This window comes from Miniopterus schreibersii, assembly GCF_964146895.1.
Source record: "Miniopterus schreibersii genome assembly, chromosome: 3".
Lineage (NCBI taxonomy): Eukaryota > Metazoa > Chordata > Mammalia > Chiroptera > Miniopteridae > Miniopterus > Miniopterus schreibersii.
In genome coordinates, this window is record NC_138103.1 from 45,899,473 (window position 1) to 45,920,020 (window position 20,548).

General features: G+C 41.6%; 1 protein-coding gene across 2 annotated transcripts in view; it reads left to right on the top strand.

Annotated features, from left to right (window-relative positions):
- The window catches only part of FBXL17 (F-box and leucine rich repeat protein 17), a 420,460-nt gene that overhangs the window by 389,470 nt on the left and 10,442 nt on the right, over window positions 1-20,548 (top strand). For both annotated transcript variants that reach the window (XM_081133616.1, XM_081133617.1), the window contains one exon: window positions 7,561-7,703. In XM_081133616.1, coding sequence (XP_080989742.1) covers window positions 7,561-7,703 — 143 coding nt within the window. The remainder of the gene's footprint in view (window positions 1-7,560; window positions 7,704-20,548) is intronic.

Sequence of the window (20,548 nt, forward strand, 5' to 3'; positions counted from 1 at the left end):
TCTTCATATTTGCTGCTTCGAAGACTTTACAGCCTAGTAGTAAAACAAGCATATTGATAAATAGTTCACTCTGATAAGGTCTGCATTAGGATGAAGTAAAGAAAATATTTACAAAAAGGGACAACCTGAAAAAATATAGAGTGCAGTTACTGTTGAATTAATTGAATTTTATGCAGTCATACTGCATAAAAATGGAAGGAAGGAATATAAACTAGAAATAAAGGGATTAAAAAGTATTGGGATATATGCAAGCAGTCGATACTGTCTGAGCGGCAGAGCTGTTTCTCTCCTTCAAATGGGCTCTTCTGCTTTGCGTTGACTGACTGCCTGAGTTGTAGGTTACTCTGTTGGGTGGGGCCCGCCCGGCTGCACATGGGGTCGCGGGAGCTTTACAGCTTCTCCTGACTCAGTCCCCAGCGGCGGGGCTCGGGCCCCTGGGCTTTTCTAGGCGCCTGCGATTCTGCTGAACTGCCAGGGGCCGGGAGCCACTGCTCCGTCCCTGCTGGCTGGCGGGAGCCCTCACAGGACCACCGCACAGCAGCAGATGTCTCTGAAAGTGTCCGTTCTTTGTCTTTGGAGCTTCTGTGGTTTCCACAAAGAAGGGCACTTTTCATATTTGTCTCTTTGTGTTCATGCCAAGAAACTTCTTTGCAAGTGGCTTTTATCCAAGTATTACATGAAAGACGTTAATCCTACTGTTAAATTTTAACCCTAATTCTTTCAAGCACTAGGGCATTTCTTCTGATTTTATTCCAGGTACATAGATCCACAGCAGAAGATAGAACTGGAAAGGACAGAATGACCCAGGCAGGTCACTTGCTAGTGCACTCAGATGACTCATCTTCCTATGAGGAAAAAATGTATTTTTAGTCCTAGCATTTATATATCGGATCTTTCGGTGTGAAGATAATACCTGCTTTCACGTACAGAATTTCAGTCCTCTATGTAGTTCATTCACTATCTATTATTAGTGTATCCATGTTCTATTCTCTTTGTTTTGAAATAATTTTAGAATTACAGCAAAGTTGCAAAAATAGTAGAGATAGAGTCAGCGACCTCTGAAGTTACAATTTGTATAATCATAGTACAGTTATCAAACTAGGAAACTGACATTGAAACAGTAAGATTAACTAAGCTGCAAATCTTATTTGAATTTCTCAAGTTTTCCCCCCAATTTCCTTGTCTGTTCCAGGATCCAGTGCAGGATACTGCTTTGTATTTAGATGTCCTGCCTCCCTAGACTCCTTCAGTCTGTGACACGTCTTTATTCTTCTTCATGTCCATTATCTTGACCCTTTAGATGAGTCCTGGTGGGTTGTTTTGTAGAATGTTTCTGAGTTTGTGTGTGTGTCTCTGAGTTTAGGATTTCTAGTGAGTAAATTGAGAGTGTTGATTTTGGCATGTATGTGTCGTTACCTTGATCATTTGGGTAAGGTGGTGTCTGCTGGGTCTCTCCACTATGAAGTTAACGATTTTTGAAAACTGTTAAATATCTTGGGCAGTCTGCCCATATCTTGTTTTACCTCAAACTTTCACCAACAGATTTTAGCATCCACTGGTAGATCTTGCCTGCAACAGTTATTACTGTGGTTTTTGCCCGATGTTGTTTGTATTTCTTTCACTCCTTATACATGTAATTGGAATTCTTCTGTAAGGAAGAGCTGCCCTTGCTTGGCTATTTATGTATTTGATCATTTGCATCAGTATGGACTTATAGATGCTTTTTCAGTTTTTGAATTATAATCCAACACTGTCATTATTTGGCGCTCAGTTTGTTCCACGCGTGGCCTTCGGCGGCTCCTTCTGATTGGATCCTGTGTCCTTTTGATCATGACCTTATTCCTTTAGAGCGTGTTTTTTTCCCTGAGATCACAAGATGTTCCAGATGCATCTTGTATTTTCCCTGCCCCGGACCTGGAATCAACCATTTCTCTGAGAAGCCCTGATTCCTTCTATTGGAGAATGATGTTTTAAAACCAAGATCTGGGTGCTAGTAGATCATTGCTTCTGGGGTGTCATTGCTCTAGACCCTCCCAGCAGAAAAGGTAGGAAATAGATGTCTATACACTAAACCATGCATGCATATACATCATATTTATTAGTTATTTCTGTATGTATCTATCTACATATCTATGTGTATATATATAAATAATATGACTTCATTCTAGTATCTCTGATTTCATTTCACTACCACAAGGTTCATTATAAGCTTCTCCCCTTTTCTTATTTGTAACTTATTTCTCTAACAATTTAAAGACTGGCTTTCAGTATTTACAATCCTAGATTACACATAAAGTAGTTAACTAAATTGCTAACTCATACCCATATGAGAAATAGATTTACCAGCTAGCGTACAATGTTTGCTGACAATTCTTTTTGGGGTTTTTTTGCTGTATAATATCCAATCAAAATAATGTTTTTCAAAGCAACTTAATTCCCACCCCCTTCAGTGTGGTTATATGATTTGGCAGGTTCACGCTGTTCATTTGTAATACAAGTAGGATTTACTTGTTGCTGTTTGTACTCCACTTTGAGTTCCCCCACATGCCAGTTGACTCTAATTTTGTTTATTTAGGGAGGTATGCAAAGCATTACTACTATGGTTCAGAGAGCCAAGGCTATAGCCAAAGAGATCAAGAAATGCCTGTCCCTCCTCACCCCCCACCCCCACATTTTGTGCCCCCTTCTTTCCTCTCTCTACCAACCCTCTATAGTTAAATAGCCTCTATATTTTCTGGTTTATCTTTTCCGTTTTCCTTTTTCACAAATGAGCAGATTTATATGTTTTTACTGTATTCCCTTTTGTATGATGGTAGCACCCCATATCAGCTCTTTTGCGCTTTGCTTTCTTCACTGAATGATTCGGAAGTTCCAGTGATCTTCCCCGATTTATTTATTTTTTCCAGCTACATAGTGTTCCATTGTGAGGGTGTAGCATAGTGTATTTAACCACTCTCCTATGTTTGGGCATTAAGGCCGTTTCCATTATTCTGCAACTACAATCAATGCTCCCACGAACAAACTCGCATATATGTAATTTTGTATGATTAGAAGTATATTTTTAGGGTAGATTCCTAGAAATGGAATTTCTTAGTCTTTCAGTCACTCTGTGTGCCTGTGGAAATGCCTTCTAGTGGGTTCATCTATACCTTCCTTGGTCATCATATAAGTTACTGAATTACAGCTTTTAATTTGTGTAACTTTTTAAAATTTAACTTTATTAGTTGCACTTAGCACATAAAAAAAGGACATTAAAATTGCATGGGGATTAGAAATTAGTCTTGCATAATTTATCCCTTTTCAGGGTTCAGTAAATATCACTGTAATGTGTCGGCAGCGCCTAATGAAGACAGCGATCGTACCTGCATTCACAGCCCTCTCGTCGCAGGTGCAGCCTGCAGGTTCGGTGAACGCCGACTGAGAGCAGGCAGTTCAAGACCCGTGGCCGTGACATAATGACCAAGTACTTATATAATGCTCTCATTTGCCCAGAGCATTTTATTTTTCAAAACTCTCTCAAGTCTTTTCATTTTATATCAACTGCGCTACTGTAGAACGCTTTGGGGCAATATCAAATAAATCATCACATTTACGCAGTGCCAAGTCCCTTACATGTATCATCTCACTTGAACCTATGAAGCAGACGGGCATGGAGTCAACATCCCCATTGTCCAGGCGAGGAAGCTGAGGCTCAGAAATGCTAAATGTCATCCTGAGGTCAGATATCTACTACATTGTGAGGCTACAAGTGAGTTTGAAACCACACTACACGTTTCACAGCTAGCTGGCTCACGAACAACAATGAAAAATATATCCGAAGATAGGATATAGTCACAGAGAGGTAAATTACTCAGTATGTATTTTAGAATTCAAAGATTCTGTTGGAATCTTACAGTCACAGGGTAAATCCTTGGCTGCCTGTAAGCTGTAATGTTTGACTGCAGAATTGTGGTAAAGGGAAATACATCCTGAACACACGGAGCCTCCGCCCCCACCTTGGTGATGCTGCTGCTGTTGGAAGGAGTGTTGGCTTTGGAATGAAACTATCTCAGTTTGCATCCTGGCTCTGCTACTTATTAGGACTGGAGCCTTAGTGAAGTATTTAACCTCAGTTTTTTAACCTCTAAAATGGGTATTGTTTTTGCAGGGCTATTGAAGGGATTTAAAAATAACTTCATCTTGCCCTGGCTGGTGTGGCTCTGTTGGTCGGGCATCATCCTGTGCACTGAGAGGTTGCTGGTTTGAATCCTGGTCAGGGTTATGCCTGAGTTGTTGGGGGCATGCAAGAGGTAGCCGATGATATCTTGGTCTCACATCGATGTTTCTCTCTCTCCCTCCCTCGCTCTCTAAAAATCAAGTTAAAAAGTCTTTGTTTTTTTTAAAAAAAACTTCATCAGAAGCACTTTCCTCAGTAATCCCCCCCACACCTAAATGTTATTCTTACAGTGATCAGTCCATTACCTTCACAGCTCTTGCTACAATTTAGAATTGTGTACGCTTTGTGTTTATTTGTTTCACATCTATTTCATTTATTAGAATATAAACATGACATCAAGGACTCTTCTTATTTTTGCTACCCTTCATATCTCTTATGGCTACCCCAGTGCTACTAATCGTGAATAAATATTTCCGGAATAAATTTTGCCTCTACCTTGTACTTGTTTTTGTCTCAGGCACACAGAAAGGCCTGCAGCTCCCTTGTTCTTTCGCATCTCTCTACCCTCACACATGTTTTTCCTTAGCCCTGTATACTTGCCCTCACTCCTTTGTTTTTCTGGAGAACCCCACTCATCCCTCAAGACCTGGCTTAGCTCTTCCATGAGGCCTCCCGTGATGTCTTTCCTCCCCTGAAGAGTGAGAGGCTCCCAGGCCCCCTGGAATTTCTCTATAATTGACTTAAACATTTGAAAGTCACTGATTTGTTCAGCTAATATTTTTAAGAACCATCTCTGTACCAGGCACATGCTAGATGCTGGAAATACAGTAGTGAATAGGAGCTGTCATTCTAATAGGGGAGGAGGGTCACAAAAAAGGTAAATAAATGAACAAATAAATAAATAACATTTCCAATAGCAGTAATAAATGATAGGCTGACCAGTTCTGAGAAGCTGACCTTTGACTTGAGATCTGAAAAGTGAGCAGTCAGGAATGGAAAGAGATGGGGGTGAGCGTTGTATTGTGACTGTTTACTTGGTTCTCATTTCCACCCAAACCTCCCACCCCCCACACCCACTCAGCGGGCCTCTGAGCTCCGTGAATCATTCCATCCCCAGTACCCGGCGCACGCCCCCGGTGTCCCCTCACATTTCCACATGCTGGTGGTGCAGTGAATTAGAATTGCCTGGCGCCTGACCCCATGATTTCGATTTAGTAGGTCTGATGTGCACCCAGGACTGAGCCAGCTCTGAACTTATTGTCTATTCCCCCACTTACTCTCTTATAATATTGGAAAAGTTATTCAGTCTTTCTGTGACTCATTTCCTGATCTTTAATATGGAAATAACAGTAAGGCTTCATAACATTGCTGTGAGGGTTAAATAAGATAATGTACCTAAAATTCTTAGCCCAGTGCCTGGTACGTGGATAGTCTATTAGTAATGCTGTAGAGTGAGTGCTTATGAGGTGTTTGTTGAATAAATGAATGAGTTAAGCAGTAATAAAGATTAATTCTTACTTCAGTAAATAGAACTATGACCAAAAAAAAAATTGAATACCGTAGTGTATCTTCAGTTGCCTTAATTACCTTTTATTTTAATTTGGACAAAAAAGAAAATACCAAACACCAGTGGTTTTAGCACATAGAATAAAGAGCTGTTGACTCTTTATTTGCTTATAAAGCAGCCTCTGAAAACTCCTCCAATTATTTGATTTACCTTTTTCTAGCTAGTGCAAGACTTTCATGTTCTAGCCTCAAACCTCAATAAAAGTGCACGATCTACTGACCTGGGGCTTCTTGCAACTTGTGCTTTGTGGTCTTTTGGAATCACCGTTTGAGCACTTTGTATTGAAAGGAATTTCTTTTATGTATCTTCTACTTCATTCATCATAGAGATCCTCAGGACATCATAACCAATGAAAGTTATGACAATACCAGAGATAACAATTTTCTTAGGTCAGGGACACCAGTGGGATTGACCTGGGATATTGCTTCTACTACACAAAAACATCATTCAGACCATTCAGCAAACCTTTGGCAGATTGACCCTTGCCCTGCCTCACCTCCTGGGAAAACGAAATACCAAAATTGCATGTGAAAGAGAGCATCTGCAAATTAGTGGCATGAGGAACTTCCAGGAAATTTTTTTCTTCCTTTATAGCATTTTCTGGAAAATGCTGGGATCGTGGTTATTGTTTTTTTAAGCTTTAAATATCTGTCTTTGATACTTGAATGAGTGGGCATGAGTTTTCATATTAAAAAAGAGAATTCCTGAGGTAGTTAGCAAAGTGATTTTGTCAAGTGTCCTTTTGTGTGAGCTGTAGGAGTTAACATTTTCCGTGAGTAATTCGCTCTGCTCTTATCAATCTAGTCAGCCAGCCCATCCCGTTGTAGAGTGAGGAGAGAATTGGCAGGCAGTTTCTCCTTCCTTTTTAATATCTGTGGCATTGTTTTCAGGGTTTCATTTACATAACAATGCACCATAAACATACTCCGGATGGGGTTCCTGAAATCTGTTTTTCTGCTGCACCAGTGCAGAGGCCTGCCTGGCTGTCCAGCCAGAAGCCCGCAGCGAAGAGCCACCTTCACTGATGGGGCGCTGTGGCAGGGACGGGTTAGGAGCAGTGATGAGTGGGGTGCCTCAGGGGTTATGGGATCAGCGTCTACATGTTAGTAGTGGTACAATGCTCAACAGTCAAGAAGACTAGAGATACTGTCATAGTTTTCTGATGACAGGTTTCATTTTATATGTTAATAGAAGGAAGGCTTCTGACATAATGAAGAAATTCACCGTAACAAATACATTCCCTTTACTGCTCTCTAGCATGGCACCAATTAAATTCAACTGTATGTATAATGTTCTCTTAATTCCTAACAGTCCCAGGAAGGACTAATGTGAAAAATATTATATGTTCTTACATTTTAAGATCATGAACAGATGGGAAAAATTGTGCCAATCGGTAAAGAAATTCATATGCAGTAGAGCACACCTCACAATGGTGTTTATATGGGTTTTTCTTTTAAAAAAATTATTAAAGTTATCTTGAGTAAAGTTTAGTTACTACGTGGGGCTTTCTATAACATTTTATGTGTAATTCGTTTTAATTTATTCCTTCTGCAGATATGAGTGTTTGAAAGTACAGGTAACCGTGAAATGAGTGAAACTGATAAAAAGTTGTGTTCCAGTGAGAGGGAAATTATGGAATGATCCTTCGCTCTGTGAAAGGGTTCGTCACAGGGCAAGCTTTCCTAAAACATTTTAAATTTACTTTTGTTTATAAATGTTCACTTACAGCATTTCAGGAGTAAATTTAGTGAGGGAGTGAGAGAAATAGTCATAATATGATAGAGGTCCCACACACTAACGTTTATTCTTGCCTTCTTTCTCCTGCCCCTTCTTGCAGCACTGATAGCCATTGGGCGATACAGCATGACAATAGAAACGGTGGACGTTGGATGGTGTAAAGAAATCACAGACCAAGGAGCCACCCTCATTGCACAGAGCAGCAAGAGCCTGAGATATTTGGGGCTGATGAGATGCGATAAAGTAAGAATTACCTTTCAAAGTTTGTCTCCTACATATCAATTTAGTCAGTAACTTGATATCATCTTTTCTCTCTCTCCCCATATTATCTATGTAGGTATGTACATAGGTACACATGTGTGTAGGTAGGTATATGTATGTAGGTATACGTATGTAGGTATACAGGTACACATGCACATGTACTTTTAACAGCTATGCATTGTAAGATTTCAGTGGTTTTCTAAATCTGAGATTATGTTTTCATATCTCTGTTTAAAAATGAATTTTGTGCTTATGCAGAAAGAAAAAGCCATCATATTCACAGTCAACTTAGATCCTGGTCTCCTACCCATAAAGTCCATAGACCAAAATTTGTAATGTTTGCACGTGGCATGCTGCAATGTGCAGGGTCTAACAGTAAAATTCTGTCTGGGTTCCAAGTTTCCCGCAACAGTAAGGTAGAAAGAAAGTGCCAGATTGTTTTTTCGAATTTGAAGTATGCAATTTCAGTGCTCAACATCTATGTATTCTGGCTATCTGGGGGCAAGAAAGAGGTGTGGGGGTGTAATGTGGGAATCTGCATCTTTCCACACTTAAGATGCCACCTTTAGCACATGATGAGAAACAGTCCCAGAGGTCCCACTGCAGGTCTATGGAGCTGGCCCAGAGACATGAGCATGAGTTAGGGAAATCGGGCCACATTTACATGGGGCCCTTTGAAGATGTTTTCCCAATAACAAATCTAAGAAATATTTATTTTTACTGTGAAGGGGAGAATATCGAGTCTCAGAAAGACTACACACTTTCTCAAGGCCACTCATCCCAGATGTTACCCCAGGTCTTGGGGGTCTTTGTTCAGTGCTTGTGGCACATCCTCGGGGCATCTCCAGGCACAGGGACTGTTTCCTTAGAAAAGATCGACTTCAGACACTTGCTGAGAAAATGCTGGCATCTTATAATAATTTACACGTGTGTGCTACTTTTGCAACTGCTGATTAGGGACATATCTAGCAAAAGAGTGAAACTAAGTATGTATGCCTCAAATGTAGCAAACGTGGGGGCAAATAGAAGAATGGCCCAAATCCTTAGTGTGCTTTGTCATTTTTGTTAATTGTTCCAGTTCTTTTCTCCAAATGCTTTAAAATCCCAACTTATACTAGGCCTTTGTCCGTTGGTTATGCTTAGAGAGATTTTATTATGTAGTCTCAGCCCAGCCTAGAAAGCTGACTGGCTTTGTTACTAAGCAACAGCACTGAGACCCAAAGAGTTGAAAGTCTCCCTCAAACACTGCTAACTAATCTAACACTACTACCAACTCTGTCACTTTAAAATGCAATTATTTTAAAACAAGTTAAAGGGTCCACAGTAGGCAGAGTATTCTAGAAACATTGAACAATCACAGCAGAGTTCCTCAGCTTCTGCCAGAAGGAACTCCTACATGAATGCTACCTAACCAAGAACACCAGAAATATGTGCATTCAAAATGGGTAGTTGTATCCACAGCCGTTCTCAGAATCACCATATTTCTAGTCTTTGGCTTTGTTGAGATAAGCTCCACCTTCAGAGATAAACTGTACAAATTTATGTCCTAAACAGGACATAAACATACTTATAGATGCAGAGAGCAGACCAATGGTTGCCAGAGGGGTGGGGGTTTGGGGAACTGGATGAAAAAGGTGAAGGGATTGAGAAGTACAGATTGGTAGTTAGAGAATAGTCATGGGGATGTGGAATACAGCAGAGGAAAAACAGTTAATAACACTGTAATGACTATGTATGGTGCCAGGTGGGTACTGAAATATCAGGGGGAACACTTTGTGGAATATATGATTGTCTGACCACTATGCTTTTCCCCTGAAATTAAAACAAAATAATATTGAATGTAAACTGTAACTGAAAATTTAAAAACAAAAATAAATTTAAAATTTTTCAAAGAAATTTATGTTCTGATTAGTACAGGAGAAGATTATTTCAGACATATTTGCTGGCCAGCATTTTGCTAATTTTAAGTTTAAAAATGAGTTCTTTTCTACCCAAATACAAGTTAGTTCAAAGTGAGATGGGGAAGCTGTTCTGTTTGGCGGTACCCCTGAGGGTTTTAGCCGGTTCCTCGGGCTAAAACTGAATCCCTTCTCCAACTTGAGAGCTGCTCTGAGAGCGAGAGCCTTGGCTCTAGCACCAGGTGTCCAACCATAGCCCGTGGCCAGCCCAGGGGTTTCGGGGCCCTCAGGCTTAAGGCAGCTCAGAGGCAAACATGAGAGTTTCTGTAAGGACAGAAGTTTCCAAACCACACACAAAGTGCAAGTAAAACCTTGCACATAAAAACCTGCTGGTTGATTTAGTTGGATGGAAATATAGAGTAAGTAGCTATTCAGCTTTCGAAATTTGTATTAGGCTACCCATTTCCTGATTTCAAATTTTTATCAAGATTCAAAGAAGGATTTGATAGCAGATTAAAGCAGTTTGTAGTTGAGGGTACGGACTCTGGAAGCAGAATTCAGGTTCAGATCTGGGCTTGACATTTGGTTGTGTCATCTTGAGCAGTTACTTAATGTCTCGGTGTCTCTCCTTGTTTGTGAAGTGAGGATGATAATAGTACCTATCTTATAGAATTGCTGTGAGCATTTAAATGAGTGAACATATATCAAGCCCTTAGAATATTTTGCATTATATATAAAGTGCTCAGTGTTACTGATTATTCTTATCATCAATATTATTATATTAGCCTGTGGTTTAATATTTGAATTTCCAAATGAGAAAAAAAAAATGCATTGCCTGCTATCCCATTTTGAAAGGAAATTAAAATGAGAGGAAAAAAATAAACTCAGATTACAGAAGATTTTGCCCTTTTATATTTTCCTTGCTTAAATTTAAAATTACGATTATTTTCTATACAAAGATATCAATCATCACATTTCTACACACTTTGCAAAGGAAAACTAATTCATCCATGGGACACACTGTACTTGAGATCAACTTACTAACCCAGGCATGGGGATGAGGAAAGATTTGCAATGGGAGAAAAGTGAGTTGGAGATAAGACAATTCAAATAGGTAGGGAAACAAAAGGAAAGTAATAAGGAAAGTAATGGAGAAAAATAAGAATAGAAACTGGAGACACAGAGAAGTTATGATCAGGATATGGAGACAAAGATTTACTATCTCAGTATGATCATCTGTGCCAACAAAGAATTAAAGCACAAAATTAATTTGGGCCTTTCACTCTTTTCCCTGTACCTTAACCAAATCTGCTGACCACTAATAACTCATTTGTAGGAGTTATTATCCTTCCCCTTTGTAGAGCCAAAGGAGTGGGCAAGAGATCTCAGTGGTCTGCGCAATTAATCCCCATGTCAGGAATGTTGTCCCTGGGGTCCCTGCCCTGGGGAGAGATGGGGTTTGTGACATCTGTGTGTCCCAGGATCCGTGTGCTGTGCTCCTATGGTCCTGAGAAAAAATGAAGGCTAGTTATATTTTCTTTCATATGCAGTCAGTTTCATTTGAGGCCATTTATACTTAATCCGAAAGCTATACTTTACCAGACTTCTGCTTTTTTCCTCACTTGGGCTTCTGAGAAATTGTAAGAATAACAAAATGCATTGTATTTGTTGTAGGAAAGTATTTTTCCTCTGGTTCTGTCATTAGGTAAACAAAGAACAGATGAGAAACATTAAACATATTGTTTGCAGATGAAAGCAACATGTACTTAGATTATCAGACAATATATGAGTGAAACAGCAGTCAAATTTGTTTGGCTGCAACATTGGTGACTCCTAGGGAGGAGTCCTCCAGCCATTTGACAAATGGCATTCCCTGGGCACTTGTAAAATTAGGAAGTGCATTAAGGAAGCCCCTGTTTGAGTGGCCTTTCTGATTCCTGGATGGATAAGCATGTTAGGGGCATTACTTTGGGTTTTGAAGCCGACGCCACTTAATCTCCTAAACTTTAGCGCATTGTAAGAACCAAGAGAAGAAAACGCTGTGTGAGACGGCTTTGATGAATTGGGGTGAACTTATATTCTTAAAGGCTGTTCAAAGGCTTACTTGACCTTGGGAATTAGAGTTGACCCGAAATCACCTATCAACTTAACACGCATTTACTTGGTGATTTAGTAAAAACTACTTGTATAATCAACGGGACTCTAATAAGAGCAATATGTTTACTCTGCTTTCCTTAATTATAGACAGTGGCTTTGGTTATAGGAATCATTTTCACAACTTCAGTGAATTCTAGATTCTATATAGATCTGTTTCGTCTAATAATATATTTTCCTCATTTCTTACAAGGCAGTTTGGATGGAGAACAAAACTGAAAAAGACCAAAAAAAAAAAAATCATGGAAAAGCTGTAGGGCAAATGGAAATATAGTGTTCAAGGTTAATGAAAAATGTTTGGGGTAACAAGGTTGATGAAAAGGGAGGGAGCCTCGTGGCACAGCATTGGCTGAGAAACCAGACCTCGCCAGAGGCAGCCTGGCTGGTTTGGGAAACCTCGGTGATAAAATGTCGCGGTGGAAACCTCTGCAGTGCGTGTTAATACAGAAGTTTGGAGACAGAGGGCCTGAATTATGAGCAGCGAATAACATCATAAATGTAGCAATTCTCATATGCCAAACCCTTGTGAAAAGCAGTTGGATGGAGAAATGCTGGCGCTTTTAAAATCTCCCTTTCACTTACTTTTTTTTTTTTTTAACTTCATGCAGAACTAATTTTATACACTGTTCATTTGATTTGAAAATGCCAGCGTCTGGGGTATCATTAAAGAGCGTTATTGAGGGAGCCACTCTTGGCAAAGCATTTTGCTTAAAATGCTTATTAGTTCTTACGTCCCCGCAGAGTTGTAGACAGGATGCAGAAAGTGTACCTCCATTTACCTAGCTCCGCTCCGCTTTGTCTGGAGCAGGTAGCTGCCCTTCTGTTGGGAGGAGGCTTCTCCTTGGCCCATAAAGGCGCCAGGAGGGCTGCGGGGGCCACGTTACTTAAGGAATAGACATAAATAGATTTTGAAAGGTCCACCCCAATGTCCTATGACCAAAGCCTCTTGGAATTTCTTTGATTTCTAGTTGACATAAATTAGAATTACACAGGCGTGAAGAGTCCGCCCAGAAAAGATCAGAGAGGCTGCTGGGGGAGGAGAAGGCTTCTGTGTGATCCTATTGATTACCCAGCTGCCTGCAGGCCAGGGGCCCCTGGGGAGGCTGACTATTATTGATCCACACCGTGGAAATAATCAAATTAATTCATTTCTCATCAAACTACCATTGCCAGGACCTTTCTCCTCACCTGCCCCAGTTCCTGAAGTACTCAGTTGAGGAGTGAAATGGATGATTTCTTTTAAAATAAGAAATTCTTTGTTGAGGTCATACAGAATCTTTGTTTTCACACGAGTTCCTCATTTAAATGGTAGAGACATTTTGTTTAATCAAGTCAATGAGAAGCCAATGCAGAAAACAAGTAATAGAAACCAGTCAGCTCTTTAAGCCAGGAATCTGCTTTACAACCTTCAAATACCCAGGGCCAAGTCTTGTGTGCCCAATTTAATGTAAAAATGTTCAGGAAAAATTGACCACTGCATTTTTCAGGAAGTAATTATGGTGAGAGAAAGCCTCAACAACCTAAATATTTCTGTGGAGAAAATGGAGTTTTTATCAGCTTGTTTAGGAATCATAAGCAGGAAAGCCCTATGGGGAAAATAATATAGGACTCTGTAACTAATACACAGAACTAACTGGAAAAATCAGTTTAAGGGAAAATAATTTGCCGGGCACTGTGTCCGGGACTGTTTTGGTAGCAATTCAGCCATGAAACAAAGTGTATACCTACAGGGCCTTGCCTTTCCCCGCAACGTGCGCACAGCTGTTTCCAGATTGCCTGTAGCCAAAATTTAAGACTGAAAATGTACGCCTTATCAAGGAAAATAAAGTGGAACAAAACAAAGCAAAACAAAACATTCTCCCCTAAGAAGGAAGGAGTGGTCTGACTGTACCAGATCCAACAGTCCCAAGTCGTGAGCAACATAACCATTTCGTGAGCAACCCGCAATGCCAAGTGCTCCAAAAGAAAGGGGAGATGAAAAATGGTGAGAGAGGGTGGCTGGGGCTCTAAAATCTGAACTTAAGTCCTTCACTTGAAATATCAGCATCTTGTTTCTTTTGCTGATAAAACAGTTTCTCAGGGTGATTTTTCACATAGGAGCACTTTAAAGCACATTTTTACAGCCCACTCCTGATTATTCCTGGTAACTGAAACAGGGAAAAACACATCAGCTGAAATATAGAGGTTACCACTCAACCTCATTTTAGCCAAGTGTTCCCATCTCTTCTTCCAGCCCTGTTCACCTGAACTGCTATGAAGTGGTGACTGAAAGGCCTTTCCTGTGTTTAAATATTAAACCAAGACAACGCTGGCATGAAGCTTTTTGACAGAGGTTTATTTGGTGAATTCTAGTGTTTTCTTTTTTTTTTTTTTTAATTTACCTGTATTGTTCAAAGTATTACTTATATTCCCCTTCTTCCCCCTTTCACCCCCTCCACCCCACACCAGCTCCCCCAGGCCTACTGTGCTATTGTCTGTGTCCATGGGTTATGCACATATGCACATAAGTTCTTTGGTTAATCTCTTCCTGTTCCCCCTCCCCCCTTCCCTCAGAGATCCCTCAGTCTGTTCCATGCTCCTATGTCTCTGGATCTAGTTTGTTCGTCAGTTTATTTTGTTCATTAGATTCCACATGTAAGTGAGATCATGTGATACTTGTCTTTCTCTCACTGGCTTATTTCAATCAGCATAATACTCTCCAGGTCCCTCCATTCTGTCCCAAAGGGTAAGAGATACTTTTTTACAGCTGCATAGTATTCCATGGTGTAAATGTATCACAGTTTTTTATCCATTCATCTACTGATTTGGGCTGTTTCCAGATCTTAGCTATTGTAAATAATGCTACTATGAACATAGGGGTAGATAAGTTTTTTCTGATTGGTGTTTTGGGATTTTTAGGATATATTCCTAGAAATGGGGTCACTGGGTCAAATGGCTGTTCCATTTTTAATCTTTTGAGGAACCTCCACACTGTTTTCCTTAGTGGCTGCCCCAGTCTGCGTTCCTACCAGCAGTGTACTAGGCTTCTTTTTTCTCCATACCCTCACCAGTACTTGTTGTTTGTTGATTTATTGATTTATTGATGGTAGCCATTCTGGCAGGTGTGAGGTGGTACCTCATTGTCGTTTTCAAATTCTGCTTCCATCCCTTTACTGTCTGTGGGACTTTGGACAACTTCATCACTAAAAGCCTCAGTTTCACCACCTGAAAAATGAGATAATATTATTTGCCCCATAGGGTTGTTATGAGATATTACAATAAAGCACTTAAACCAAAGTCATGCACACTGAAAGTACTCAATAACTGTCAACTCCTATTTCTATTATTTACTCATGTAGTATACATACCTGCTCTGGAATCATGTTTTGGATATGAACTTCCTGGCTCAGAATATTCTAGCCACAAATGTACATTTTATATGTTAAGATCTTACAAAGAAAAACTAGGCCCCCTAGACTCAGACAATTCTAAAAAACAATGGAATCTATTTTTTTTTTAAAGTTACAGTCAAACTTATAGAGGAAGAAGAAACCTAGAGTCCAGCAGATCTTAATTCTTTCTTGTGAACGGAGACAGTAAAGATTTGCCAAGCCAGACAGACAGTCCATGTCCAGGCTGGGACTTGTTCAGTTTGTTTCTTCAGGAAAATTAGCACCTCCCTAGAACCTTTTAAGGGAGTGTGCTGCAAATAGCTGCTTATGTTTTGCTCACTTCTGCTATGGGATTGATGTATAGTGAAATTGTTGGGGTTGTGTGTGTGTGTGTTTTTCAAAGGAAGAAGTAAATGGCCTACTGTTCCCCAAATGCTGTAGGGTGGATGGGCTATTTTGTTGGAGTTTGCCTAAAGGCACCCTGAAGGGTCATTGCTTTGCAGTAAATAATCTCCCTGGAACTTTGATTTGGCTTAAGTAATTATACGAAAGAATGAGGTTGCAGGATCATATTATTTTTCTCATTTAGAAATAGGAAAGGTAACAGCAATTTCTTAAAAGAGCTCAGATTAAATCCCAGAACTCCTAAGCACCTGACTTCACAGAGTGGAAACAAGGACGGCCGGCAGAGGCTCAGGAGACAGGGCTACTGCCCCCGGGAGGGAACCCACCTGCCGCCCAGACCAGCCCCACGGCAGCAAGTTTCCAGGGCCGGCCATGCTGCGCCTCATGAAAATTTTGTTGGGCAAGTAGTTTTTCAAAATGAAAATCGAAACTTCCCCCCTGCCAATTTGTATTATATATTTTATTCATTTATTCAAGAAATATCTATTGAGCTGCTTTCCATGTTCCAGTTACTCTGATAGGTGACAGGTCAGAAAGAAATCAGTGAACATGATCGAGTTTCTACCCCATGGAGCCTGCGGCCTCCTGGGGGAGACAGACAAGCACATGGGCAACCACATGCTGTAAGGGATGCAAATTAATTTTCAAATCCGGCACCCAGACTTATCTGCCTTCGGCACAAAGAGCCACCCTTGCATACCACACCTCCCTCGGCAGTGGCCCTGGAGCCGTTTCTCTGCCCCTCTGCTGTTAAGTTGCTGAAAGGGCTGACTGTGAAAACAATCGTCCTTACTTTTTACCGTTCCTTACGGCTGCTTGCATCGTCGCCCTGCCACTGCTTCTGTCTTTTCAAGGTCACTGGTGACTTCCATGTCGCCAAACCCGGTGGCCACTTCTCTGTCCACATCCTGCTCCGTCTCTTAGCCGCCGCACCCACGTGGTAGCCGTGCCCTCCCCTGGGGGACGCCGCCCTCCCGTCTTCCCTGTCACCGTGGTCCTGGCCCTTCTCTCTCCACATCCCATACAGCTGTGCTGCCCTGCGCCTCCACGAACTCATCTGTGACGTGGAAATAAAAATAGCGCCCGTCTCAGAGGCTATTGAGAGGATTAACTGAGTTTGTACGTATGACGTTCCTTACACGAAGTGAGCAATAGCAGCTCATGTGTCGTGGTAGTTAATTCTTACCGCTTTCAGCCCCCTCACGCTCCTGCTCATCAGAGTGGGTTTCTCCTTCTGAGCTGCTTTGTCAGGCCCTGCCACAGAGGCTGGTATGTCATCCTGGCTGGACAGATATGTATTGGATGACGGACGGACGGATGGACCGACGGATGGATGGATGAACAGATGATGGATGAATGGATTGGATTGTTTCCCATCTGCATTCTGTGTAACACCATGTTTCCGAGGAGGCTCCTCAGAGCCTCTGGGAATGAGAGTAGTTGAGAGGGCAGGGTGCCCGGGCCTTGCAGCTCTCAACCAGAACAACCCCACTTTTATTGCTTTATTTATTTACTTTGTTTATTTGGTTTGTTTATTTACTTAGCTATTATCTGGTTTGCAGAAGTATTGTACAGCTAAAAGCAAGTTTGATAATCGTTAGATCCCACTGCTTCTTAATAATTTGAATGCTTATAAAAGGTATCTAGGCAGAGGGGAATAAATGAATAAGATGACACCTTGGATTTAATACATTTCCTGTAGCTGGGAATTCTGAGTGTAGCCGAAAGCTGTTGGGGTCCCGGACAGCTGCAGAGTTCAGGCATCTGATGTCTGACTGGACTCTGTATGCTTTGGAGGCTGAAATGCTCTGATTTATGTAGTCTCTCTTCTGAATACCAAAAATATCACTTGTCGTAGGAGCGATTTTAAATCTACAGATTTACAGATGACTTTTATGCAGAATGAATTTTTGCTGGTAATAAATTTGTTTTAGGAAACAGGTCAAATTCATACATTCTACCTGACGGAAACTGCAGTTTTAGAAAGAAATGCTGTCGTGAGGCATCCACTGGTGATTACCACTGCCATAGGCTTTGTGTAAGAAAATAAAAACTAAAATCAAAAAAGCCATTAAGCACAAGAGAAAACACATTTCTTAGTTCTGAGTGTTTTCTCCTTCTATTGTGTTTTTCAGCTTAATTTTGCAAGTTTAATTTAGAAATACCCAGATGTGTTCCATAAATACATCACACTTACCACTCAGCAACTGCATTAATTATCTTATTAGGGTCCAGGTTTTCTCAAATACTCAATCTTTTGCTGAACTGTTTGGAGCGCTACAGATAACTGCCCGAGTGGCCTCCTCCAGGCCAGTGTCCCACACACGTCTGTGTGGCTCTCATCTGCACTGCACATGCAAATCTATTTATAAAAATGTACAGCTTTGCCAGAAGGGTCAGCTCCATGGCTATCGGTTTGCGGCCTCAGGATGGCCCACATAGGGCTGCTTGCCTAGAGCTTATGCTTGGCTCGAAACATTCTTTTTGGTGGAGGATCACTTGGTGAAACAGGGAATGAAAATGTCACTAATTTTCCTCTCTGACATTGTGGTTGTCGGACTCCTGTCACACTAATCGCTAATTAGAGGCTTCAGGTTGGCGAGCCCCGAGCCCCGATTCTCGCTTAACACTGCAGGCGCTTCTGTGATCCCCACCCTCCTGGGTTCTTTGCTGCTTTCTCGCTGTGCTGATTCAAGTGAAGAGAGGCAATGCTGGTCTTAACAGGCAGCCTGCATTTCATGAAAAAGAGACAGCATGAAGCCAGGCCTGTTGTGATATTGACAGAGCATAGCACTTCCAATCATTGCCGAGCCTGAAATGGAATGACTGCATTTGACAAAATTGACTGAATTTATGAGCCTGCCGCCCCTGTCAGGTTCATTGCGTTCTCAGTATCTGTCTCTTTCTATGCTTTGGGATTTTTAGATGAGTTTTTTTGCCACCGAAGAGTAAGATTTCTTACCTCTATAGTTAAAAATACATCCTTAGAGGCCTCGGGCTATCCATGTGAGGTTTAAGTAAGGATAATGGTGCATTATGGGTGGCCTGGAATCAGCTGGCTCTCATGGTTAGCAGGTGGCTTTTAGGCTCCAGTAAGATAATCCATTTTTTTCTTTTAAAGTTTATAATAAATACTTAGTCATGTGTGTCCTCTCCCACCTCACGAGTGGTCCGTTGAAGAAGCACTAGGTCCATGTGAGAAATGGGTTTTGGGGAAATTTTCCTTCCTTTAGCTGTTGGGAAGGTCAGGGGGTTGGCTTCTTTGGCCACACCCAACTAGAAATCTAAGACCAATACCGAAGGAGAAGAAACCAGTCTGGTTTTGCCATATTCAAAGAACAGACCTTTTGTTTCAGGCAGTGATAAATATTTGAAATAATAAAAAAAGAAGATGGGCTAATAAGCTGTGGGAGCCAGTTTCCTTCTCCAGAGTCCCTGACTCCGAGTGTAAGGTGGAGGGCGGCCCAGGGGGTGGATGAGTGCGTGTTACCTTTCAGTCATCTTTGTTCAGATCGTGCCTTCAGACTCCTGAGTGCAGAAACCACCTGCACCCTCTCAGCTCTTCAGTGGGAAGCTTTAGACCAGCAGGTCTCAACCTGAGCTGCACTTGGGAATCTCCTGGGAGCTGTAAAAATACCGCTGCCTGGGTCCCACTCTTCCAGGATTCGGTTACAGTTAGTCTGGGATATGGCCTGGGCACTGGGAGTTTTAAAGACCCCCCCAGGCGATTCTAATGAGTTGTTGGGCTGAGAACCACTGTATTCTTTCTTATATTCTTGGTTGCAGACACAGTTTAATTCATCCCACATCAATAAACATGTATCAGACATTTGTTATATACAGGGTGCCCCCAAAAAAGTATACACACATTAACAGCTGATAGCTCAGTTTTGAAAATGAAATGTATTTTAATAAACACTGCCTTTATAATTATTCAAAGTGTATATATACTTTTGGGGGCAACACCCTATATGAGTTACTGTGGGGTTCATGGAGAAGGCCTGGGCATGTCTGAGGAAGGAAGAGCAGAGGAAGGGAATGTGAAGTTGCCTGCAGAGTAGAGAACAGGAGCAGCCAGGGTGCTCTGACTCACACCCAGAATCATTTTCACAGCCCACACCAGGCTGGGGAAGACCCTTTCCCTCACTGTGGGCTCTGCCTGCAGCCCGTTCATGCCTAGTTAGCTACTGCTTTATCCTGCAGGTGGCTGGGAAGCTTAGCCTTGCTGCTGAAGAGAAAGAGGAGATGAGCTGAGAGGCTGTAAAAGTGGTGCCGAATTCCCGGTGTCCCGGGCCTCCCTGTTCCATAGAGAAACATCACCAGGATGTGACATGTCACCCAAAGGGGGATGTGAGAAGTCCTGCCACAAAGGGAGGGAAATAGAATCATAAAAATCTCCCCAGGCCTGCAGAGTGCATGCTGTTGGCTGAGCAGTGTGCTGGAAAAATCAATGTATTGTCTGCTCTTTCATATTTTTTTTCTTAGTGTCCTATTTAAAATATTTTAAACTGTACTTAGGTGATTCATCTCATTTACATACAAATTTGAGCTATTACTAAAATTTGCATTACCCTTATTTTACTCATTTTAATGTGTGCCCATCGTGGGGCCAGTGGGCACTTGCTGAAAGAGCAGTTGGATCTCGTTTCAATATGCATTGTCCAGGATAACTTCTGCGGGCACCTGGTGAACGCCAGGTTCCATAATAGCCAGAGAGCCAAAAAACTCAGAGAGAGACAGACTCCGGAGGCGTATTGCCCGAGAGACAACACTCTGCCTCTGGGCCCCCAGGACTCAGCCCCTGGGGCTGTTAGCAGTGAGTGACATTGCCCAGGGAGAGTGTGGAGAATGACAGACCAGTGTGAGGGCAGGAGCCCTGAAGGAGGAGGCAGGAGCTGAGTGTGCTGTTTGTGACACCTTCACAGACATACTTTGGGGCCCCACTTTTCCCACCTGCAGACAGGGGGATCCACTTTCTTCACCAGCCCCCTCCTCAGAG